At 45.6% G+C, this 25,495-nt stretch overlaps 1 protein-coding gene and 1 long non-coding RNA gene across 3 annotated transcripts in view; one reads left to right on the forward strand and one right to left on the reverse strand.

Moving 5' to 3' along the window:
- Positions 1-25,495, forward strand: part of TESK2 (testis associated actin remodelling kinase 2) — a 102,344-nt gene that overhangs the window by 46,046 nt on the left and 30,803 nt on the right. Inside the window, exon 4 of the mRNA XM_074961858.1 lies at positions 19,951-20,097. Within this exon, the coding sequence (XP_074817959.1) occupies positions 19,951-20,097 (147 nt within the window). The remainder of the gene's footprint in view (positions 1-19,950; positions 20,098-25,495) is intronic.
- On the reverse strand, positions 10,792-21,678 carry LOC141992587 (uncharacterized). 2 transcript variants are annotated; one of them, XR_012640618.1, is made up of 3 exons: positions 21,613-21,678; positions 11,833-12,239; positions 10,792-11,241 (listed from the first exon to the last, which is right to left on the reverse strand). It is a non-coding gene; the product is annotated as an uncharacterized LOC141992587 (long non-coding RNA). The 2 variants fall into 2 exon arrangements; XR_012640619.1 differs by having other exon boundaries at positions 21,618-21,637.

Genomic DNA, 25,495 nt, shown 5'->3' on the forward strand with positions numbered 1-25,495 from the left:
TAGTATTTTTCGAGGTATCGAGGTTAGGCTGCTTGGTCTATAATTCCCCAGGTCCTCTTTGTTCCCCTGTTTAAAGAGAGGCACTATGTTTGCCCTTCTCCAGTCCTGTGGACCTCTCCCCCTTCTCCATGAATTCTCAGAAATAATTGCCAGTGGTTACGAAATTGCTTCACCTAGGCTTTTAAGTACCTAGGATGAATTTCATCAGGCCTTGTTGACTTGTATATATCTAATTCAACTAAATATTTTAACCTGTTCTTTCCCTGTTTTGCCTTGCTTTCCTTCACCTTGTTCTTAATATTAATTGTGTTGCATGTCTGCTCACCATTAATGTTTTTAGGAGAGACTGAAGCAAAACAGGTATTTTAAACACCTCAACCTTCTTGATAACATCCATTATTAGCTCCCTTGGTTTCCTCTCCAAGTAGTGGACTACACCCCAAGTTCATACCTTAGATAGTCTCATAATTAATTAACTTGCCAGTCATCTTCCTGAAACTGCACTCGACAGTGGGAGAAAAGGAGCTATGTACCTTGAATGTTTCAAGAGCTCTGCTTTATTACCTTAGCAGGGGTAAGCCTTTAAGGCTGTTTTCCCCACCTCTTTTGGCCGTATCCAGACAGTCAAATAGTGATTCGGTGAATACAGCTGAAATTCCTCATTCCCGTCATTCAGAGGGGATGCTGCTTGCCAGCCACCTGCACTGGGATACTCATTATGTACTCAAAAAAAGGTACTAGACCTATGGACTCTGAAGTTATTTTCAGATACCAAAAGCTTCTTTTAAAACAAGAACACCCTATTAAATTTTTGTTTTGAGAAAGCATGTGTAATCTGCATGTTTTTGTCCATTTGGAAAATCAGTGCAGGGTGTGAATTATATAATTACTCTTGTTCCCCTTAACAGCACTTGTAAATATCAAGGAGGTGAGTTACCATCGCTTCATTATTTATCTCACAAGAGGTACTGGCATGAGACAGTGTTTGGGGAAGTTTGTTACAAAAAAGCCTGAAAAAGAACACTTTGGCTGACTTAACTACTTGCCACGTTTTTTCTTCAGAGGGATGGACAGTATCCTTGTCCCTCATTTCCTCTCACCATTAACTGAGCAGTGTTTGAGTGGCCCCAAGTGAAGTTAGTGTAGCTATTCGGGGATCTAAGCCATGCTGGATTTTTTTAGGGAGGGCAAGGGGGAAGTGGAGGTTCTTACTAAAAATGTGATAATTAACAATATGTATTCCCCTGTTTTTTAGATAAGTATTGAAGCATTGTACTAGTACATGAGAACTTGAGTGAAATTGACAAAAGACAAAAGTGAAGGTGACTAATCTGTGTTCACTGAGAAATGCAAACATTAAATCTAAACGTGATATATGTAAATTAGATTTGAAAACATCTACTCCATTAAATTATTGATGATGAATTTGTATTCTACCACCTAGGAGCCCTAGTCATGGATCCAGGACCCCATTGTACTGGGCACTGTACAAATTGGACAAAAAGCTCTGCCTGAAGGAGCTGTCAATCTAAGAATAAAACAAGAGGAAAACGGATATAGACAGACCTACCAGAAAGTACAAAGAAACAGTGAGGAAAATATTGGTCAGCATGGTAGGCAGTGGTCTCAGGGCACCCATGGCCTAACTGGTGTCAAGTTTTTGTGTGTGTGAAGGCATCATGGCAAAGGAGAGATTTGAAGGAGAACAATGAAGTAGTGTCGCTGATGGTTTTTGGGGAGAGACTCCCAAACTTGTGCGACAACATAGGGGAAAAACACACAGGTGATTGTTTGAAAATCTGGCCCCATGAGCTGATCGCATGTGGGAGCTGACATCTTGATACTGAGTGAGAATGATGGGTAGGGTCAGGGTAGGCTGTGAAGGATCTTGAAAGTGCACACAAGTAGCGTATGTTTGATGTGATGGAGAAGGGGAAGCCAGTGGAGAGATGCAAAGAGGGGTGACACAGTCAAAGTGATGGGTTAGATAGAAAAATGATCTTTGCAGTGGCATTCTGAATGGATATAAACAAGGCAAGATTGCTTTTGTCACAGTGAGAGTTGTGTGGATGGATGGGAAGGGCTGTATCTTAGAGATGTTATGCAGAAAGAATCTGTTATGCAAAATTTAGGCACATCCTGGATGTGAGGACCTAAAGAGAGGTCAGAGTTGAAGATGGTGCCCAGGTTACAGGCCTAAGTGACCGGCAGGATGGTGGTGTTCGTCACAGTGGTTGAGAAAGGAAGTAGTTGGTGGGGAGGATTTAAGGAACGTTAGGAGCTCTGTTTTAGCCATGTTGACGGCTAGACATTCACAAGAGGATGTCGTGGCTAGGATTGTAGTTTGGACAGAAGGAGACAATTCTGGAGTAGATTGGTAGATCTGTGAGTTGTCAGGATAAGCTGATAGTTAAATTTGGGTTTACAGATGAGATTACCCAGAGAGAAGGTGTAGAGGGAGAAGAGACTCGGACCAAGGACAGAGCCCTGGGCAATTCCCACAGAAAACTGCAATAGGGACAAAGCGGGTTGTCTAAAGGATACGCCAAAGCTAGAGAGAGAGGAGAACCAGGAGAGGACAGTCACGGAAGCCAAGGGTGGACAAGATTTCAAGAAGAATATGTTCAACTGTCAAAGCCAGCTGACAGGTTGATGAGGATGGAGTACTGGTTCTGATATTTGGCTAGGAAGAGTTCATTAGAGAACTTCGGAAAGAGCAGTTTCAGTGGAATACAAGGGGGTGGAAGCCAGATTGGAGAGGGTCTAGGATGGAGTTGGAGGAGAGGAATGCCAGACAGTGATTGTAATCAGTGTGTTCAATGAGCTTAGACATGAAAGGGAGATGGGGTGGTAGATGGCAAAGCAAGTGAGGTTGAGCAAGCTTTTTTAAGATAGGAGGGATTATAGCATGTCTGTATAGTGAAGGGAAAGAGCCAGAAGAGAATGAGAAGTTAAGGAGAAGAAGGTTAAGAGGGAGGGGATGAGAGTTGGCACGAGGGACATCAGGAGATGAGATGGGGTCACTAGGGCAAGTGGAGAGGTTAGAAGAGAGCAGGCAAGAAACTTCCTTTCCTGTTAGACACAGGAGGAGAGAGAAGGAGGAATGGGATGGCCATGTTGTATTTTGTCAGTTTTCTCTTGGAGGAAATCTGTAAAAAATTTCTGTGTGGAGAGAGGTGGTAGTAGTAGAAGGGGGGAAGGGTTTTAAGAGTGACTCAAAGATAGCAAAAAGGGGCTGAAGTGAGAGGGGCAGAAGTGGTGGTCGGGACTGGTGAGAGAGATATGAAGAGAACGGGGACGGAAGGAGGACTGCATTTTGGGCAAATGTCACCAGACCTGAGGAGGCAGAGGATGGTGTGGATGAGAGACCTGGATTTGTGTTGGGAGGAAGGGGGAAATTGGGATGGAGAGAGAAGATGCAGGTAGAGCTGGTGGGAAATTTAGCAGGATGAGGATGACTAGGATGGGGAAGTGGAGCAAATAGCAAGAGGAAGGAGGTGGACAGACACTGCCGTGCAAAAGAGGAATGTGGTGAGCTGTGGGTCAGAGGTCAGATGGACAAGGTTATAAAATAAATAAATAAACTTAAGGTCATGCTTATGGGAGCTGCCCCTCACATAACTGGAATGTGTTGTCCCACCCTGCCAGGGATGGGGGAAGAATGTGCCTGGACTCCACCACTGAGAGGATCTGGGGTGGGGGACACACCAGGATAGGAGCAGTTCCCTGGTGTTTGTAGAATTCCCCCACAGGTAGCTAGAGTGCATTGTCCCACCCGCCAAGAAGGGGTATTGGTAGTCCACAGGTAAGAACGCTTATTTATAAAACATGACTTTTTAAAACTGAACAGTATACCTTTAAATCTTTCAGAGTAGCAGCCGTGTTAGTTTGTATTCGCAAAAAGAAAAGGAGGACTTGTGGCACCTTAGAAACTAACAAATTTATTTGAGCATAAGCTTTCGTGAGCTATAGCTCACTTCATCAGATGCATTCAGTGGAAAATCTTTAAATCTTTGACTCGTTTTGCAACACAGAACAACCACAGCGTGTCTAATACAATGAAGTGTTTTTTCACAGTAGTTAAGACAAAGTACTTATTCTCTACTTCGTTTATATTATTTTCCTTGGAAACCAAATATTTTGTGAACTATTTAAAAGAAGGGGGAAAAAAGACTTCAGTCCCCAAACACAGCTTGATACGCTTCATGTGGTTTTAAATTGATGTTTTTGGTATGTGAAGTGTCCAGGCTTTCACTAACAAAAGGCAGGAAATTCAGAGTTCTGGCTGAAACTCTGTCTTCAGTTCATCCCCTTGCACCCTGATGTTGCAGCATGCGCGTAATCCCTGACCCTGCAGTTCTCACGCAAGCAAAATTGACAAAGGTGTCTGGGAGTTTTGACTAAGTAAAGTCTCTGCAGCATTACTATCACCAAGTGTTTAAGCATGACAAGTCAGACCCTCCTCCCCACAAAAAAGCATGTGGTTGGTTTTTTTAAAAAAAATTCATGATTTAAAAACAAAAACAGGTTGTTTTATTTGACTTCTGGGTTTGAGCCCTTTACATTTGAATCACATTTTTCCAGTTTTTTCCACAACTGTGAGGCTTAAACATAATTTTTCCTAAAAATGAAAGTTAAGAATCTCAATTCCAGGCCTTGAGGAGCTGGGACTTGAAGAAAAACACCAAATATTGCATGAGTTGGTCACACTGGATTGGACCCCTGGTATGCAGAATCACTTGTTGCTCAAAGCTCCCCTGATGTAGTTATAGGAGAGCTGCTGTGCCTGGTCTCAATACCGTGATTTTGAGGCTAGAAAGGCGTTTTAGGGCTTGTCTATACTTAGTGGTGCAGTGTGGAGCTGCGTCGCTGCAGTGTTAGTGAAGATGCTACTGGCACTGGTGGGAGAAGTTCTCCTGTTGGCATAGGCACTCCACCTCCCCGAGAGGCAGTAGCTATGTTGACATAGCGCTGCCTACAGTGGGAGTTTGGTCAACATAAATGTGTCGCTCAGGGTGCCACACCCCTGAGTGATGTAGTTATAGCGACATAGGTTTGTAGTATAGACCAGGGCTTAGTCAGAATTCTGAGTTTCCTTCTATTTAACATCAGTCAGATTCTCAGTGGTGTTTTTCACATCCCACATATGTTAGTGTTTCCTTGTAGTGATGCTGATTTAAACAAAATTATACAGAAGTGCACAAGATTGATTACAATGCACATTGCAGAATTAATTGAGACTATTCTTATGAAGCCATTGGTTCGTTGTGTGTATATCTGTTTTGACAGTTTAAGGCCTGGTCCTATTTAAGCTTGCAGGTAGTCACATTAACTTCTATGGATGCGGATGCTTAAAATTAAACACGTGTATAAGTGTTTTGCAGGATTAGGTCCAAATCATGGTTCTCTTAAATACAAATGGTTTGAGGTTTCTTTCGAGTAAAGCACCAAAGCTGTGTTTAGGGGAAGAAAGTTGTAAATTCCATCTGTATTTTCTATCCCTTCAGTTTCTCCTTCTCTCACTTGACATGACTTCATTACTAATTCATTCTTCCTCAGAAAGCGGGACACTATGAACTAATAGCCTGCAAATTTAACAAACCCCAAAACACAAACTTTGCATTGTCCCATTCTCCTAAAGGTGGAATGCTCTGCGTTGGCCTACAAGGGACTCCAATTTGATGTCTAGTTGCCATCTGCTCCCTGAGCCCCATAGGGAATGGGAGCACTGTCAATTCAGAAAGCTAGTGGGGAAAGAGGAATTCATACTGTCAGTCAGTAGTGACCAGCTGTTTGGGTGGCATAAATGGACTGAGAAGAGTTGTTGTATCCAATCTCCTTGCACCAAAAGGATGCAAACTATCAAGCAGGCTGAGTATAATGCTGGAGTGGAAGAAACAAGGAATTAGCAAGGCTCAGACAAACTTGCAAGACCTGGCTGGGAGTGGGGAGAAGGAAGTAGATTATAGTAAAGAAGAAAAACTGCTTTAAATCGAAAACAGCATGGAATGAAAGCATTATAATTGGACACACTAAAATAACACTGACTTGAAGACAGAAGCCACGGTTTTCAAAAATAGGAGCCTAACTTTAGGCTCCCAAGTCCATGTTTAGGACAATTAAACTGATTATTTCAGGTCAGCCTTAGAAAATGGTCAAATATGCCTAAGTGAAGGTGACTGGATTTTAAGTTCCTACTTGCTGAAGTTTCTTGAAAATGAGACCGTCTCCTTGGTTACTTTTAAGTAACAAAAATTTTAAAAAGTCCAATTTTTAGCCACCCTGGTAGAAATTACCAATAAGATTCTGGGGCAGAAATTAAATCTTCCTCTATTTGTATAGTGCAGGGCACAATTACTGCTCAAGAATTGATACTGCCTAGTGGGAGTTAATACGCTCTGGGTGTAGACGTTGGACTCTGCTTCTGCTGAATTGATTGAAGTCTCACTTTAGAGTTGCTCTTGCTATTGGCTGTGACAGCAATAAGGTGCTTTGTTTCCTCCATGCATATGCAATCACTCCATTCCAGTATTAGTTTGCAGTATCTAAAGTTCTTATTTTCATTGTGCCTAAATCTGGGTTGTTGGTGCAGATGGATGGTGCATGCAGTTTATAAAGTTTGTTTCTGTTGGTTAGACTGTTTTTTCTTTCTGTTTTTCTATTACTATAATGACAGGAAAAATGGTTATCAAGGTCAGTTGCATAAATACACTGGGAGTGTTTTCCGGCTCCAGCAAAATAATCTCATTTCCTGGAATATTTTAAGCATGGATCTGAATATGTAGTGAGCTTCCTCAAGCCTTTCTTCAAAAACGTACATTGCAGTAGCACATTGTTATTACCATACACCAGCAGCTGAAACCTAGTCTATAGTAAATTGTTTCTGGCTATCAGGCCAGTAAATGAATAAACACATTTTAGTTAGCTGGAACATCATGGAAAAAGGGGAAAGGATGTAATTGGACAAATCTTGACCAGAGAAGATATTGGAGCTATTGAGCAAGGTGTAGGAAGACACTTTTCTTTTTCCTTTCCATTCCCCACCTTCCCACACACTTTTTAAATCTGGGTGCTGACTAATGTTGCCATTATGTAACCCTTCACAGAGCAGTGCAAACTGATTTGTGTGACCCCCTTGTAAAGTAGATACCCTCCACACGTGTGCACACACAACTGCCTCTTTTAGAGATGGGCAAAAGACAGAATTTGTGACCTGACCAAGGCCACAGGTGAATTGCTGGCAGAGCTACAGATATACCTCTGGATGTTCTGTATTTTGGTCCTATGCTCAACCACTAGGTCACATTGCTCATTGCTATTGCTAAATGTTTTTTTTTCCTTCAGTTCTCATTCTTCACTTCTCACCCAGTTCATCATTTTAAATGTCCTTTCAAAACGTATTGTCCTTTTCCCCACCTCCTTAATGCTAGTGCTGTACTGCATTGACATTTTTGCTACCAAATGGGAAATACTGTGTTTGTACCATTGCTTGACTTGCTGCTCTGTTTCCACGGTAATCCTCACCCAATAATTTCGTATTTAAGGTGTTATATAAATAAGGTTTGTTGGCAGTGTTGTGTAGCCATGCTGTTCCCAGGATCTGAGCGAGACAACGGTGGGTGAGGTAATACCTTTTATTGGACCAACTTCTGTGCATCAGGTGCCTCAGTAACAGCTATATGGGTGAAACCAGACAATCGCTATGCTCTTGAATGAACTTGCACAGAAAAATAAGACACAAACACCATATCACCGGTGAGCAAACGCTTTTCACAAGGCAATCACTCCATATCTGATCTCCCAGTTCTCATGTTCAAATGAAACCTGCATAATACCTTCAAAAGATGAGCCTGAGAATTTAAATTCATAACTCTGCTGGAAACTAAAAATGTGGACTTCTCAGAGACACTGGTTTTATGGCTCATTACAACAATTTGTAACGCACCCTACTGCCTGCTATCCCTTAACTGCCCAGTGAGTGTGAACCCCTTATGTTTAACAATCAGTCTCACTGTGTATTTAGTTCAGACACTTTGGTTAACTTCCCCATACCTGAGGAAGAGCTCTGTGTAGCTCGAATGCTTGTCCCTTCCACCAGATGGTCCAGTAAAAGATATTACTTCACTTACCCTAAGTTACATTAGACACAAGGTGTGTCTACACTACGAAATCAGGTCGAATTTATAGAAGTCGGTTTTGTAGAAAGCGGTTTTGTACAGTTGATTGTGTGTCCCCCCACACAAATGCTCTAAGTGCATGTAGTCGGCAGAGTGAGTCCACAGTACCGAGGCAACCGTCGACTTCCGGAGCGTTGTACTGTGGGTGGCTATCCCATAGTTCCCGCAGTCTCCGGCACCCATTTGAATTCTGGGTAGAAATCCCAGTGCCTGATGGGGCTAAAACATTGTCGCGGGTGGTTCTGGGTACATATCGTCAGGCCCCCATTCCCTCCCTCCCTCCGTGAAAGCAAGGGCAGACAATCGTTTTGCACCTTTTTTCTTGAGTTACCTGTGCAGACGCCATACCACGGCAAGCATGGAGCCCGCTCAGCTAACCATCACCGTATGTCTCCTGGGTGCTGACAGACGTGGTACTGCATTGCTACACAGCAGCAGTTAATTGCCTTTTGGCAGCAGACAGTGCAGTATGACTGGTAGCCGTCATCGACCTAGTCCTGGATGCTCTTTTAACCGGGCGCCTGGGCAAACATGGCAGTAATTCAGCCAGGTCATTTCCATTGTTTCGTCTCGTGGCGATTCAGTCCTACTGGCAGTGTGCTGTCTTTTAACCTCCAGCCAGCAGAAGATGATGGCTAGTCATCATACTGCACCGTCTTCTGCCGAGCACCCAGGAGGAGATGATGGCTAGCGGTCGTACTGCACAGTCTGCTGCCAGCAAGATTATAAAGATAGATGAAGTGGCTCAAAACAAGAAATAGACCAGATTTGTTTTGTATTCATTTTCTCCTCCCTCCCTCCTTCCCTCTGTGAAATCAACATCCTGCTAAACCCAGTTTGAGTTCTATCCTTGAGGGGCCATTCAGTTTCTCGCAAAGCCACCCCCTGTATTGATTTTAATTCCCTGTAAGCCATGTCGTCGGTCGCCCCTTCCTCCGTTAGGGCAACGGCAGACAATTGTTCCGCGCCTCTCTTCTGTGCAGACACCATACCACGGCAAGCATGGAGCCCGCTCAGATCACTTTGGCAATTAGGAGCACATTAAGCACCACGCGCATTATCCAGCAGTATATGCAGCACCAGAACCTGGCAAAGCGATACTGGGCGAGTAAGCGACGTCAGCGCAGTGACGTGAGTGATGAGGACATGGACACAGACTTCTCTCAAAGCACGGGCCCTGGCAATGTGGGCATCATGGTGTTAATGGGGCAGGTTCATGCGGTGGAACCCCGATTCTGGGCTCGGGAAACAAGCACAGACTGGTGGGACCGCATAGTGTTGCAGGTCTGGGACGATTCCCAGTGGCTGCGAAACTTTCGCATGCGTAAGGGCACTTTCATGGAACTTTGTGACTTGCTTTCCCCTGCCCTGAGGCGCAAGAATACCAAGATGAGAGCAGCCCTCACAGTTGAGAAGCGAATGGCGATAGCCCTGTGGAAGCTTGCAACGCCAGACAGCTACCGGTCAGTCGGGAATCAATTTGGAGTGGGCAAATCTACTGTAGGGGCTGCTGTGATGCAAGTAGCCAACGCAATCAAAGATCTGCTGATATCAAGGGTAGTGACCCTGGGAAATGTGCAGGTCATAGTGGATGACTTTGCTGCAATGGGATTCCCTAACTGTGGTGGGGCCACAGACGGAACCCATATCCCTATCTTGGCACCGGAGCACCAAGCCGGCAAGTACATAAACCGCAAGGGTACTTTTCAATAGTGCTGCAAGCACTGGTGGATCACAAGGGGCGTTTCACCAACATCAACATGGGATGGCCGGGAAAGGTACATGATGCTCGCATCTTCAGGAACTCTGGTCTGTTTCAAAAGCTGCAGGAAGGGACTTTATTCCCAGACCAGAAAATAACCGCTGGGGATGTTGAAATGCCTATAGTTATCCTTGGGGACCCAGCCTACCCCTTAATGCCATGGCTCGTGAAGCCATAGACAGGCAGCCTGGACAGTAGTCAGGAGCTGTTCAACTACAGGCTGAGCAAGTGCAGAATGGTGGTAGAATGTGCATTTGGATGTTTAAAAGCACGCTGGCGCAGTTTACTGACTCGGTTAGACCTCAGCGAAACCAATATTCCCACTGTTGTTACTGCTTGCTGTGCTCTCCACAATATCTGTGAGAGTAAGAGGGAGACGTTTATGGCAGGGTGGGAGGTTGAGGCAAATCGCCTGGCTGCTGGTTTCGCACAGCCAGACACCAGGGCGGTTAGAGCACAGGAGGGTGCGGCGTGCATCAGAGAAGCTTTGAAAACCAGTTTCATGACTGGATAGGCTACGGTGTGAAAGTTCTATTTGTTTCTCCTTGATGAAACCCCCCGCCCCTTGGTTCACTCTACTTCCCTGTAAGCTAAACACCCTCCCCTCCTCCCTTCGATCACCGCTTGCAGAGGCAATAAAGTCATTGTTGCTTCACATTCATGCATTCTTTATTCATTCATCACACAAATTGGGGGATAACTACCAAGGTAGCCCAGGAGGGGTGGTGGTGGAGAGAAGCACCAGGAGGGGTGGTGGAGGAGGGAAGGACAAGGCCACACAGCACTTTAAAAGTTTAAAACGTTAAAACTTATTGAATGCCAGCCTTCTGTTGCTTGGGCAGTCCTCTGGGGTGGAGTGGCCGGGTGGCCGGAGGCCCCCCCCCCACGTTCTTGGGCGACTGGGTGAGGAGGCTATGGAACTTGGGGAGGAGGGCAGTTGGTTACACAGGGGCTGTAGCGGCGGTCTGTGCTCCTGCTGCCTTTCCTGTAGTTCAACCATACGCTGGAGCATATTGGTTTGATCCTCCAGCAGCCTCAGCATTGAATCCTGCCTCCTCTCATCACGCTGCCGCCACCTTTCAGCTTCAGCCCTCTCTTCAGCCCACCACCTCTCCTCACGGTCATTTTGTGCTTTCCTGCACTCTGACATTGTCTGCCTCCACGCATTCGTCTGTGCTATGTCAGTGTGGGAGGACAGCATGAGCTCAGAGAACATTTAATCACGAGTGTGTTTTTTTCACCTTCTAATCTTCACTAGCCTCTGGGAAGAAGAAGATCCTGTGATCGTTGAAACACATGCAGCTGGTTAAGGAAAAAAAAAAAAAGAGGCAGTGGTATTTAAAAAGACACATTTTCTAGAACAATGGCTACACTCTTTCATGGTAAACCTTGCTGTTAACATTACATACACAGCACATATGCTTTCGTTCCAAGGTCGCATTTTGCCTCCCCCCCCACCATGTGGCTAGCCCCTCCCCCCTCTTCCCCCCATGGCTAACAGCGGGGAACATTTCTGTTCAGCCACAGGCAAATAGCCCAGCAGGAACGGGCACCTGTGAATGTCTCCTTAAGAAAAGCACCCTATTTCAACCAGGTGACCATGAATGATATCGCTCTCCTGAGGATAACACAGAGAGATAAAGAATGGATGTTGTTTGAATGCCAGCAAACATACACTGCAATGCTTTGTTCTACAATGATTCCCGAGTATGTGCTACTGGCCTGGTGTGGTAAAGTGTCCTACTATGGTGGGTGGAATAAGGCTGCCCTCCCCAGAAACCTTTTGCAAAGGCTTTGGGAGTACATCCAGGAGAGCTGCAAATGCCAGGGCAAATTAATCATTAAACATGCTTGCTTTTAAACCATGTATAGTATTTTAAAAGGTACACTCACCAGAGGTCCCTTCTCTGCCTGGCGGGTCCGGGAGGCAGCCTTGGGTGGGTGTGGGGGGGACTGCCTCCAGCTCCAGGGTGAGAAATAGTTCCTGGCTGTCGGAAAAAACCGGTTTCTCCGCTTGCTTGCTGTGAGCTATCTACAACTTCATCATCATCATCTTCCTCATCCCCAAAACCTGCTTCTGTGTTGCCTCCATCTCCATTGAAGGAGTCAAATAACACAGCTGGGGTCGTGGTGGCTGAACCCCCTAAAATGGCATGCAGCTCATCATAGAAGCGGCATGTTTGGGGCTCTGACCCAGAGCGGCCGTTCGCCTCTCTGGTTTTCTGGTAGGCTTGCCTCAGCTCCTTAAGTTTCACGCGGCATTGCTTCGGGTCCCCGTTATGGCCTCTGTCCTTCATGCCCTGGGAGATTTTGACAAATGTTTTGGCATTTCGAAAACTGGAACCGAGTTCTGATAGCAAGGATTCCTCTCCCCATACAGTGATCAGATCCCGTACCTCCCATTCGGTCCATGCTGGAGCTCTTTTGCGATTCTGGGACTCCATCATGGTCACCTCTGCTGATGAGCTCTGGCCAGCATGGCAAGCTGCAGGTGACCATGCAAACAGGGAATTGAAATTCAAAAGTTCGCGGGCCTTTTCCTGTCTACCTGGCCAGTGCATCTGAGTTGAGAGTGCTGTCCAGAGCGGTCACAATAGAGCTCTCTGGGATAGCTCCCGGAGGCCAATACTGTCTAATTGCATCCACAGTACCCCAAATTCGACCCGGCAAGGCCGATTTAAGCACTAATCCACTTGTCAGAGGTGGATTAAGGAAATCGATTTTAAGAGCCCTTTAAGTCGTAAAAAGGGCTTCATCGTGTGGACGGGTGCAGGTTTACATCGATTTAACGCTGCTAAATTCGACCTAAACTCCTAGTGTAGACCAGGGCTATGTGAATAACGTAGCTGGAGTCACCCGGAAGAGAACTCACGTTGAGTCACTTTAGTCTTCTTGTCGGGGGTAGAGTACAGGGGTCGACTGGACAGCGATCTGCAGTTGATTTGGTGGGTCTTTACTAGACCCGCTAAATCAACCGCCGGTGGATCGATCTCAGTGCATCCCTGCGGTAGTGTAGACCCGCCCTGAGGAGTAACATAAGATCATAGCATAGGTGAGTAGTGTAACAGATAAGTGTGTCTGGGATGGCCTTGCTGAAGGTGACTTAACTGTGGACAGAGACCCTGAATTCAGACTTGGACCACATTTGTATGACTGTGGAGGGAATCAACAGTGCAGCAGAGAACAGTGTTGAAACTGACTGTGCTGCTGTTATAGCTGCTAGACCTGCACTTTAAGTGTATTTTAGTGGGATGATCCGGTATGTTCATTTTTGCTTTCCTGTGTGCACCCTGATTGTGTCTGAATCAGACACTCATGCTGTTCTGTCAAGTGTTGCCAACTCTTTATGATTTTATCCAAATCTAGCAATATTGGTGTCTTTAATAAAGGCCCAGCAGGGGTCATGTGATTGCCAGGTGCTCTGTTCTCAATTACATTTTTTTTTAATTTGTTGTTCACAGGGGAAAACCTTGAAAACATGAATCCTAAAGGCTAACAACCAGAAAGGTTCTGTTTATTTGCCAGCACTTACTATTTTTCAAAATCTCATGGTATTTTAGGGCCCGACTCATGACTTTTGAATGCTTAGGGTTGACAGTACAGCTATAGATAACCTGTAGGGAAGCAGAACGACTTAAATTGTGTTCACATTATCCCTTGCTGCAGTGCAGTAAAGGATTATTTTGCTTGCTCTGTCGTGTAACATGAACCTTTGCTATTGCAAGTCTGACCAGGAATCTGAGTTTGAGCCACAGCGGGTACAGGCTTGATCATGCTCCTGCGCAATTGATATTTCGAGGAGCCTACCCTCTTGGGACTGGGATGAGGGAAGAACACTAAAAAGAGGTGTAATATAAACTTGGTTCTGTTGAACCATCATGCTTAGCTGTCACTTTGGCAACAAGACCATGGCTAGATTTCACTGTGAATAAATGTGTGGGAACAGGATATTTTTACCTTAACTGCAATACTAGGGTCTGTTTCATGCCAATGCTAATCTTGTTGCATTGAGTCATAATGAAGGGAAAACATATGAAACTAAATAACTTCTTTGGATATCTAGCAAATGAATTTAACAGAACCCTGCTCTCTTGTTACTGTTAGTTTTGTAATCTAATTATGATCAGTATCTGTTGCGCTGCAGGTTAATGATACAGAATTTGTATATCTGTCATGATATTTCTTAGTTTTGCTGTGAGGTCTCTTTATAAAAACTTCTCCCAGCAACATCCTTTCCTTTCATGCTCTCTTACAGCCTGACGTGATCTATCCCCCGCTTGCATGTACACACATAGGATATATCTACACTACAATTAGACTCCTGTGACTGGCCCAGGCCAGCTGACTTGGGCTTAGGCTGCAAGGCTATTTAATTGTAGTGTAGACATCTGGGCTCTGGCTGGAGCCCTGGCTCTAGGACCCTGTGAGGTGGGAGGGTCCCAGGGCTTGGGCTGCATCCTGAGCTGGAAGCCTATGCAATTAAACAATCCTGCAGCCCGAGTCAGTCTAATTGCAGCATAGACATACATACCCATATGTACTGCGGTTGTTCCCCTGCAGTGTTGCTTTGAGACAACCGCTGTGCTGCAGCCACACTCATTTTGTGTTGGGAAGTACTGGCACCAAAATGTTTCGGGGACATAATGAAGTCCAATGTTCCTCAAGTAAGAAGGACTTTTCCTCCTTCAGCATATTCTTATCACACAGAGCTTGTTTGTGGTTGCAGCAGGTGTGATAGACCCAGGCCAGTTGGGTACAGCAGAGTAGCCTTATTGGGATCCAGGAAGTGGGCAGGCGAAGCCCGCCCACTGCTAAAGGATCCCCCCCCCCAGCCTAAGGGCGGGGGCTCCACAGGACCTGGAAAACCAATTAATTACGGGGGACAAATAATGAACAACAGGGACAGGAGTGCGGTCAAAGGGTTAAACGAAGGGAACCTGACAGGGACACCGAGCAGAGAACCCCGGACAGCGCCCACCGCTCCTCAAAGGTGTCAAGGGAGTCAGTGGATGCCGCCCAGAGGAACTCTGCCCGGAGGCGTGAACGGACAGAGGATCGGAAATAGGCCCCACAGTCGCAGGAGACTCCATCGGCCAACCTCCTCACCCTGGTTTTATAGATGTCCACTTTAGCCAGGGCCAGTAGGAGGTTGACCAGGAGGTCCCGCGACTTAGTGGGGCCATGGATAGGGAGTGCATAGATAAGGAGGTGAGGGGAGAAGTGCAACCAAAATCTTAACAAAATATTCGTGAGGAGCCGGAATAGGGGCTGCAACCTGGCACACTCCAGGTAGACGTGCACCAGGGTTTCCCTCATGCCGCAAAAGGGGCAGGTGTCCAGGATTGGGGTGAACTGCGCCAAGAACACGCCCGTGCTCACGGCCCCGTGAAGAAGCCGCCAACTGATATCCCCGGCGGGCCTCGGGACTAAGGTGGAGTATAGGCTGGCCCACCGGGGGTACAGCAGAGTAGCAGAAGGCAGATATACCGGCCACTGGCTTAACAGTTTTCTGTTCCCTGACTGACCAGAGCAGGGGCTGCTCCAGGCTAATGAGAACACCTGACTCCAATTAACCTGCAAAGAGTCAGGTGAGGCCATTAAGCTAATGTGACCACCTGACTCTAATTAAGGCCCTCTGATACTATAAAAGGGCTCACTCCAGTCAGGCAGAGGAGAGCCAGAGGAGAGGAAGTGCGGCTGAAGGGCTGGTTAATGGAGACACCCTCAAGCCATTGGTAAGGGAGCCCTAAGGTAAGGGTGAAGAAGAGAGGAGCGGGAGAGCTGTGGGGAAGTGGCCCAGGGAAATGTAGCAACTCTGGCAGTGAAAGGTCTGCTGCCAACAGCTGCTACCATTAGGGCCCCTGGGCTGGAACCCGGGGTAGAGGGCGGGCCCGGGTTCCCCCAACCTGCCACTGCAGAAACACCTCCTGGGAGGGGAAGACAGGCCCCTGTCAGGACAGGAGGCTAAACTGTTTGGGAATAAGTCCATAGGGACAACAGAGACTGTGGGAGTTCTCTCATCAACCTCCATTGCTGGCTTATGATAAAGGCTCAGTAGACTGTAATCCTGGCCCTAGAGAGAGAAGGGCTACGTGGAGGGTCACAGTGAGCCTCTGAGGCTAGCATAAACTTCCTAGAAGTGTGGGACCCACGGGGACAAGGACCAAGCTCTGCCACACAGGGTAAACAGCAAGTCTCTGGGACAAAGCTTCCTTTTCTTTGGTCGCACTAGCAAATCGGATGTAATGTTTGTAATTCTTTGTGTATACAACAGACCAGGAGATAAACACTAAAGGCTAAACAGCATTGTTCAGAAATGACCGGTAACTCTTGATTGGGGGCGGGGGAGGGGGGGGGAGCATGTGACCCCCACACCGCCTCTGGGCTGAGGAGCAACAGCAGAGCCAAGAACGCCAAGGCAGTGGCAAACAAGTGCCTCAGGGAGCATCTCATGGCAACTGTGCTCCACATGCAGGGGGAGTCGCTGGCTGGCACCGGGCTCCTTTGGGGAAGAGACAAGAGTGTGTCGGGGCGCAGCTCGGAGCTGTGCTGCCCGCCCGCCCTGCCTGCGGAGCACCAGCCATGCAGAGGCGGCCCAGCTCAGGGAGCAGGGCAGGGAAGGCTGCTAGGCAGCCAGCCAGCCATCGCTATGGCTCCCACAGCGTGGAGAGCCAAGGGCCAGAGCGGGCTGGGTGGCTCCCACCAGCTTCTGATTTGCCTGCTCCTGGCAGAAGGCAACAGGTGCACCCCACAGTTTGAAAACCTTTGTGCTAATTGGAAGGCAGAAATCTTGGGGGAGGCACGGTCATGTGCCCCCCTCACACTCCTTCATGTTGCCTCTAGAATTGTTGGAAGGCTTTGGAAACTAGGCCGTCAAGCTGGCCCTGCTGCATTTCCAGCCTGGTCAACCCTAACCAAGAGGACAGCAGCTCTGTCTTCCTCCCTCTAATTAATTTTGGCCCCTCCTAGTCCCCACCTCACCACTTTACCCAGATATGTTTGGGGTATGATGGAGATACTTTTGTCCAGTCAGGAGGGTGTGATAGGCTGTGCTCTATTTGATCAGTGCCGATTTACACATTGTACTCTGGTTGAGAACCACTGGTCTGTGTACCCCTGGGGATACACAAAGGTCTTCTGGGGGTACGTGAACTCATCTAGAGATTTGCCTAGTTTTACAGCAGGCTACATAAAAAGCACTAGTGAAGTCAGTACAAACTAAAATACATACACTGACTTGTTTATACTGCTCTATAGACTATACACTGAAATGTAAGTACAATGTTTATATTTATAATTATATGGTAAAAATGAGGATGGCAGCAATTTTTCAGTAAGCGTGTGCTGTGATGCTTTTGTGTCTGATTTTGTAAACGAGTAGTTTTTAATTGAGGTGAAACTTGGGGGAGGCAGGGTACACAGGACAAATCAGACTCCTGAAAGGGGTTCAGTAGTCTGGAAAGGTTGAGAGTCACTGCATTAGACAATCAAGATAATTAAACTTTGTCCTCCTTTAGCACCTTCCACCCCAGGATCTCAAAGTGCCTCAAAGACACTGGTGAACTCTGCCTCACATCCCCCTTGTGAGGTAGGTAAGGAGCATTACTCCAGTTTCCATGTAGGGAAACTGAGGCACAGAGGCTGAAGTGGCTAGGACACACCGCAGAGTAGGATTAAATGATCAGTTTTCATCTTTGCCACAAGGCACCATGAACTCTTAAGTCCAGTGTTTAATGTATTTTAGTGATCTAAAAAGGGGGGTGATTAGTGAGATAGCGAAATTTGCAGACAGTGATTTAGGTTTCTCAGAACCAGAGGGAACTGTGAGGAACTTGAGAGAATGAGTAACAGGATGGCAAACAATTCACTATCAATAAATGCAAAATAATGCACATTGGAAGGGAAAATTTAAACTACTCATACACCTCACTGGGTTCTAAATCAACTATATCAATTCCAGAAAGGAACCTGGGTGACACTGTAAACAACTAAGTGAAGACCTCTGCTCAATGTGCTGCTGTGATATTTAAAAAAAAAAAAAAGCCTAATAAGATATTAGGCTGCATAAGGAATGGGATGGTGAATAATAAAGAGAATATTCTAATGTCTTCATATAAATCAGTGATTTAGCCTTATCTGGAATATCTCAAAATAAAATTGCAGAACTAGATGGGATTCAAAGAAGAGTGAGAATGATCAAGGGCCTGGAAAAACTGTCCTATGAAGAGAGTGGAAAAATTTGTATTCCTGACCTTAGAAAGGAGACTAATAAGAAAGAACATGATAAAACTATATAAAATGTGTGGTCTAGAGAAGGTAGATTGGGAACTTCTTTTCTCCCTGTCTCATAACAATAGAACAAAAGGACATTCAGTGTTGTTAACGGAGGGGAACTCAACACCGATTAAAAGGAAATACTTTTTCTCACATATAATTGAACTGTGGAACTCCCTGCCACAGGGAAAAGTTGAAGCCAGGAACTTAACAAGATTCAAAAAGGGACTAGATATTTATATGGGCATAAAGACTGTTCAGAGTTGCTATAATTAATGATTTTGTGGAAGGGATATAAAATCTCATGCTTCAGGTCTTAAGTCAATCTCTAACTCAGAGATCACAAAGATGTGGGGGGCAAATAACCTCATGTCTGCTTCCTGAAGGGTTCTTAACCCTTCCGTTGAAGCATCTGGTGCTGGCCAGTGTTGGAGATACGAAACTGAACTAGTTGGACTGTGGGTCTGATCCAGCCTGGCAATTCCAATGTTCTAAGGTTATACAGAAAACTAATGTCTGGACTGTGAATAGAACCCAGCAGCCCTTACTCAGTTTGCTCCTCTAGCCATTGGACCAAGCATTTTCCCCTTCTGATTTATTTTTTTATCAGCATGTTAAGACCTGTCTGACTTGAGCTTGAAATGGGATAGACATTTTGTTCTGCAAACTGGTAAACATGCCAGTAAACTATGTGGATGGGTTTTTAAGTCCTGATTAACACAAGGGCAAAGGTGCTGAGAATTTCAGTTGTTACACTTCCAGCAATGTAGGATGCATTCTTCCACCAAACGGGTTTATACAAATGAGCAACCAGATAGTGAATTTTTAAATACAATTTTAGTGACACTTCTCCCTTCTCAACACTTTCTTTCCTTTTTGATGATGTCCGGATATTAAAGCACAGGTACTCTTTGTCTGTTTGGTCTGGAAAAGGCCAACGTTCCTGCAAAGCATTCTCCCTTGCCTTTATATTTCTGTCCCTACCCACAACTTTTAAGTCCCTTTTTGTTCCTTTCCTGTGTACATTAGCAGTCATTCTCTGTTGGCAGCATTGGATATTATAATACAAGGTAAATAATATCACCTTTCTCAGGTGATGAGATGACCTAAACTGGCAAAAATCTGTGTCCTAGACCAATCCCATAAATGGCAAACTGGTCCGCTTTCATGAGACGGCCCGTCCTGACATGAGAAGATGGGAAATCAGTGTGGGGGCCCAAGATGTTGAGCACCAAGCCAAAGAACTTTTTTTTTTCTTTAATTCTTTTCAGATCTTTTAACTAGATTGGAAAGCTAGAAAATAACCTCTGTGTTCATGCTTCATCCTGATTGTTGCATAAGAGTAAAACCGAATTAATTGCAAGGTCAATACATGATGATGCATTGGCATGAAAATATGAACCTTTGGCCAGAGCATATTACAAGGAGAAAGCAAATGCTAGGGAGAGACTATTGCGTGTGTGTACTCATGCCAGGTGCAGGTGGACTTCTGACTCTCAGGGCTCAGCAAGTGCAGTGAAATTAATTGACACTGTTTCTGTGGGGGTTCGCATCCCAGCCTAGCAGTAGAATTTCAACTGCCATATGCCATTGTGAGTCCATCTTTTGGCTCCAAGGACAGGTAGATGTGTTGTCTCTTAAAAAAACAAGCACCATAAAACTCTAAACTGAACTGTTAACATTTAGGTTATCTGTTTAAAAAAAAAATTAATGGCAACTCTTGTTTTGTTTCTTCAGTATATCAACTGTGGTAATCTGGAACAGCTGTTAGACAGTAACCAGCATCTGCCCTGGATGGTGAGGGTGAAATTGGCATATGACATTGCTCTGGGACTCAGTTATCTTCACTATAAAGGCATTTTCCACCGGGATCTTACATCAAAGGTACCAAGTATATAACGAATGGAACTAATTTAAGGGATATATTGTGCTCTAAAAGCACCACTTTGCTGGCTAATATACTCAGTTCTTCATCCCCTTCCAACAATGAAGCTCTGTTACATAAAATGTCATTTAAGGGATTGTGAGAGAAAGTTGAAACAGTTTATAGGATTAAAATTATTGTACAGAACAAATGATGTTGAGAACAGTTTGTCCAGAAGCCTTAGAAGTGAGGTCACTTGTAAATGAGTTTGGATTAGGGTTTCTGAGAACGTGGCTGCAGAGCTAAGTTTTTAATTCCTAATTACGTTCAGTAATTTATTTAAAACCCTGGGCATTTAAGCATAAAAATCTAACAATTGGAATTGGATTAAAATCCTATAAGGAGTTGAGGTAGGGTGACCATATTTCCCAAAGAGAAAATGGCACACCCCCAGCTGCTTGCCCGAAGGCTCCCCTCTCCGCACGAGATTGTTGCCTGGTTGCTGGAACCCTGCTTTCCCCTCCCACCAGCCCTACCTCCCGCCTGCAGGGGGCTGGCATCTCCACTCGCCTCCTCTGTACCACACCCCACTTTTTGACAAAAGTGGCATTTGTCATGTTTGCTCTTGCCAACTGATCAATTCAACAAGAGCAAATGGGACAAATGCCTCCTTTGGGGGGTGGGGAGGGGGAGTTGGTCTGGCCAGGACAGGGCTTTAAAAAAGGGAAGTGTAGAACAGTATTGGTCTCTCCATAGCTTTAACCTTAGTTATCTTCTTTACGTCTCATTTTCAAACTTTTCCTTCTCTCCACCTAACTTCAGCAAGAGCAGACCAGTCTACCTAAAACGTCACATGCTCTGGAATGAGCTAAATAGTCCTATGGGGAAGAAGGGCTTAACTATGGGGAAATAGTGGGAGGAAGTCACATGTGGAGTCAGCAGGCCCTGGGAAGGAATAGTGTCTATATGGTATGGCTTGCAGGTCTGTTGGGACTCCTGTCACTGAACAACTCTCTGATTTAAAAAATAAATAAAATAAATTCCCAGGTGAAAATAAAACTTGGAGCTAGATCTTTTTTAGACATATCACTTCAACAAAAAACTCAGAGTACTGCCAACTTCAAGAGATCAAAAAATGAATGAGACAGACCCCAACAAATCAGGAGATTGGCCCTCCCAAACATGTGGTTATTTACAAAGAGATTATATTATTTTTTTCCGTCTAATGATTGGTGAACTGCCCCTGTCCCTCCCCAGAGCAAGAGAATATGTTAATGCTGCATGCTCTCAAATGTATTGGCTATGAGGATTTTGGCCCTTGCTGCAGGAGTTCTCACCCCCACATCTTCCTGTCCGCTGCCCAGCAATAAATTGTGTTCCCCCCCCAACCTCCAAATCAATCTTGTGCCCCTAGTTTTCAAATCAGTTCTGCTCCCAGCCCCCATCAGTTCTGTCCTCACCCTCCACCAGTCCAGTCCCCGTCAGTTCTGCCCCCCCTCACACCCAGCCCCGAGCCCTCAGTTCAGTCCCCCCACCTCACGTCTGCTTCTTCTGGGGTTCTTCCCTCCTCCTAACACGGGGGGCTGCAGCAGGGTCCCCACTCTCCTTTCAGGCTGGGGAGGGGCTCCAGGGGCTCTTTTCCCTGGCTCCGGCCTATAAAAGTAGGGAGGGGCAGAGGAGCTGACCTGTTGCTCACAGGATGGGTGGGGGAAGGAGAGGGAGATTGAGCTCTGATTGGTTTCTCTGCAGATGGCCAATCAGAAGGTGGCTTCCCCCCTTCCTTTCCCCTCCCACTTGTCTGTGCTGCAGACTAAAATTTGCTATCTTAATGTCGCTTTGGGGAATGGAATGTGATGCATGCATAATATTTGAAAGGGGCCTCATCCCTGAAAGCAAAAGTACAGAATGATCCAGCTCCAACACTAATTAAAATACGAGAGAAGGGGTTTTTTTGTTCTCGCATGTAGTTTTTTTCAAAAAATCCTGCAGCACACCTGTTCAGGCCTGATGACACACCCTAATCCTCGTTTGGAAAATACACCACTCTAAGGAGTGCCTGGTGGTAGTGCAGCAGTAAAACAGTCTGTGATGATGGGATATGGAAGGGGCTACTGTAAACCATCAGAATTGATCCACAAAACCAGTAGGTTTTATTTTTAAAAAGCACAAAAGGTAAAGTTCATTAATAGGTCACAGTGGAGGTTGGCAGGCTAAAAGCTTGAGCCAACAGCTGTATTGTGAGCAGGCGAGCAGTATGGTCTCTCATTTTCTTCCAATTATGTGGTGAAGGGGGTAGGTGGTCACACAAATACCTAGATAGGGTCCTTGCCTTCTCTGTTCTTTGGATGAGAAATGTACAAAATTCCTGCTCTCAAATGGACAGATATTTGTGAATTTCAAGACAGTGACTTTTGTTTTTCATGTTGTATTACTGTGTGAAACATACTTGAAATTGAAACTAAATGCTGTGAAAATTATTGGTTTTGAATGTGCACCCTGCTGGAAGAGTGAATTTTGCTTTGGAGGAGGAAGGTGTTCCGGTGTCAGATTGAAAAACATAAATAAATCAGTAACTGCAGGAGACACACGTCAACTATGTAGGCCAAGTGCCTTTTGGCTACTGCTTTGAAGACATGGCTAACATCCTGTGGTATTCAAGTGGCTTTGGATCGATGCCAGGACACTTACTGCAAATTCAGGGAAGATTTGACATGTTTTAGTCTTAGAATGGAAAGACTGTGGCATGGCTTGGATTGTGCAGGTATGGGGTGAGCAGAACCACCATTGAATGCTGTTTTAACAACTGCTCCTCTTTCTTCGGCGCATGATGATCCCTATAAATCAAATGAGGACAAAAACAAGGGATTCAGAATATTTGCAAACACCCAAGCAAGCAGTGAGGATAAGGGAATGTAGTTTCCAGAAATCTGCTGGAGTCTGCTATTAATGAGATTAAAAGTCAGTTACTGTACAATGAAGCAGTTTCGTCTTTCTTTACCTATTATGCTCAACTGGGGCAAGAATATCCCACTACAAGAATTACTTTTAATAAGGGGGTTGTTTTACTATAGGAATTTGGCATGAATGGAATCCCCCTACAGATTTTTTGCTTTTTTTCCCTTTTGGCAAACCTTATTTGATTCCTTATTCCTTTCATAGTGCAGAAATCACCGTAGCTACATACAGTTTACTCCATTGAGCATGGTTGCAGGAATGTGCACTATTCTGGCAATAGTGTGGTGCGTGGCAGTATATTAATGGTGTTAAGACCCACAAAAATGAAGACTTTTTACAAGAAAAAAATCCTGAAGTGAAACTGTGGAATTTTTTTAAAATTAAATTTTAAAATGTAGGATTATATGCTCCCTTTCATTCACACAGTGTGAAGAGCCACAGAACGCACAAATCCCATGGAGGGAGGGTCAGAGTGGGAAGCTCAGCTCTGCATGGTTGAGGAGGTACAATTAGGGGGCAGATTTAGGGCAAAAGCCTAACTTGAACTCCATCAGAAGTTGAGGTCCCTTCCTCCCTCCCAAGTTATTTTTAGACCATGACTGGTGTGTGTGAACAAGAGTCAATGCTAGGGTGACCATATTTCCCAAAGGGAAAACTGGATGCCGTGTGGGGCTGGCCCAAGCCACTCGGCTGAGAGCCCACCCCCAGTGTGGAGCTGGCCCGAGCCACTTGCCTGAGCCGCTCCCCAAGCCCCATGTGCGGAGCCGGCCCAAGCTGCTCACCCAAGATCTGTCTACCCCCCATGCGAGGCTGGGGCTGGTGTCGCTGCTTGCTCAAGCCCTCCCTGTGTGCCTCCTGAACCCTCCCTCTCTCCCACATGGCATCGCTGCTCCCCCACCGCATGTTCCTCCTCACTCCACTTCCTTGACAAAGGTGGGCATTTGTCCAGTTTCCTCTTGCCAACTGATCAAGTTGACAAGAACAAACGGGACAAATGCCCACTTTTGCCAGAAAAGTCTAGACGGCCAGGTCTTAAAAAAAAAAAAAAAGGGACTGTCCTGGCCAAAATGGGACGTATGGTCACCCTAGTCAATGCTGTAAATCAGAGGAGGGGACATGAGAGAGGCTAAGGCAGGGTATAGACGCATGGAAAGACTACAGGGCTAATCCCCATGCATGGCTATTGCAAGCCACTCCCTCGCCCAAATCTACACCACCGCAGGCTGTACCTCTCAGCACCCGTGAATTTGTTCTCCCTTTGGACACATTTTAAGATGAGGCCCCCTAATTCATGAGGCTTTTCTCCAATAGATTCTAACATTTCTGAAGTAGGTCAGATTATGCGTCTGAACTGTGGCCACTCTCACTCCTCAGGCTTCTCGCCCAGCCAGTCCTAGTCCCTGCCCCTCCCCTGTTTCTCAGTCTCCATCTCGCCACCCCAGACTCATTGTCCTAGAGTGCTACTCACTTCTGGTCTCAGTGCCTAGCCAGTCCCAATGTCTGCGCTCCTGGGTCCCAGTTTCCCTCAGCCAGCCTCCAGTCCCAGGCTCCTTGTTCCAGTTTCCCCTCTCCTCCACAAGCTCCTTGTCCCAGACTACTTCCCCCAACCCCCTCCAGTCTGGCTCTTGTCTCCTTAGCAATCAAATAAAGAAGCTTCCTCCTCCATAAGAACAGCCATGCTCGGTCAGACCAGTGATCCATTTTGCTCAGTGTCCAGTCTCTGACAGTGGCCAGTGCCAGGTGCTTCAGAAGGAATGAAGAGAACAGGGGAATTTTGAGTGATTCATCCCCTGTCATCCAGTCCCAGCTTCTGGCAGTTGAAGGGTTAGGGAAAGCTGGAGCATGAGGTTGCATCCCTGACCACTGAGGCTAATAGCCATTGATGGACCAATCCTCCATGAACTTCTCATTCTTTTTTTTTAACCCTGTTATACTTTTGGCCTTCACAACATCTGGCAACGAGTTCTACAGGTGGACTGTGCGTTGGGTGAAGAAGTCTTTCCTTTTGTTTGTTTTAAACCTGCTGCCTATTAATTTCATTGGGTGAGCCCTGGTTCTTGTGTTATGTGAAGGGGTAAATAGCATTTCCTTATTCACTTTCTCCACACCAGTCATTATTTTATATTCCTCTGTCATGTCCCTCCTTAGTTGTCTCTTTTCCAAGCCAAACAGTCCCCGTCTTTTTAATCTCTCCTCATATGAAAGCTGTTCCATAATTCTAATAATTTTTGTTGCCCTTTTCTGTACCTTTTCCAGTTCTAATGTATTTTTTGAGATGGGATGACCAGAACTGCACACAGTATTCAAGGTGTGGGCATATCATGGATTTATATCATGGCATTAGGATATTTTGTTTTATTTCCTGTCCCTTTCCTAATGGTCCCTAACATTCTTTTAGCTTTTTTGACAGCTGCAACACATTGAGCAGATGTTTTCAGAGGATTATCAAATGACTCCAAGATC

The sequence above is a fragment of the Natator depressus genome, chromosome 8 (assembly GCF_965152275.1).
Source record: "Natator depressus isolate rNatDep1 chromosome 8, rNatDep2.hap1, whole genome shotgun sequence".
Lineage (NCBI taxonomy): Eukaryota > Metazoa > Chordata > Testudines > Cheloniidae > Natator > Natator depressus.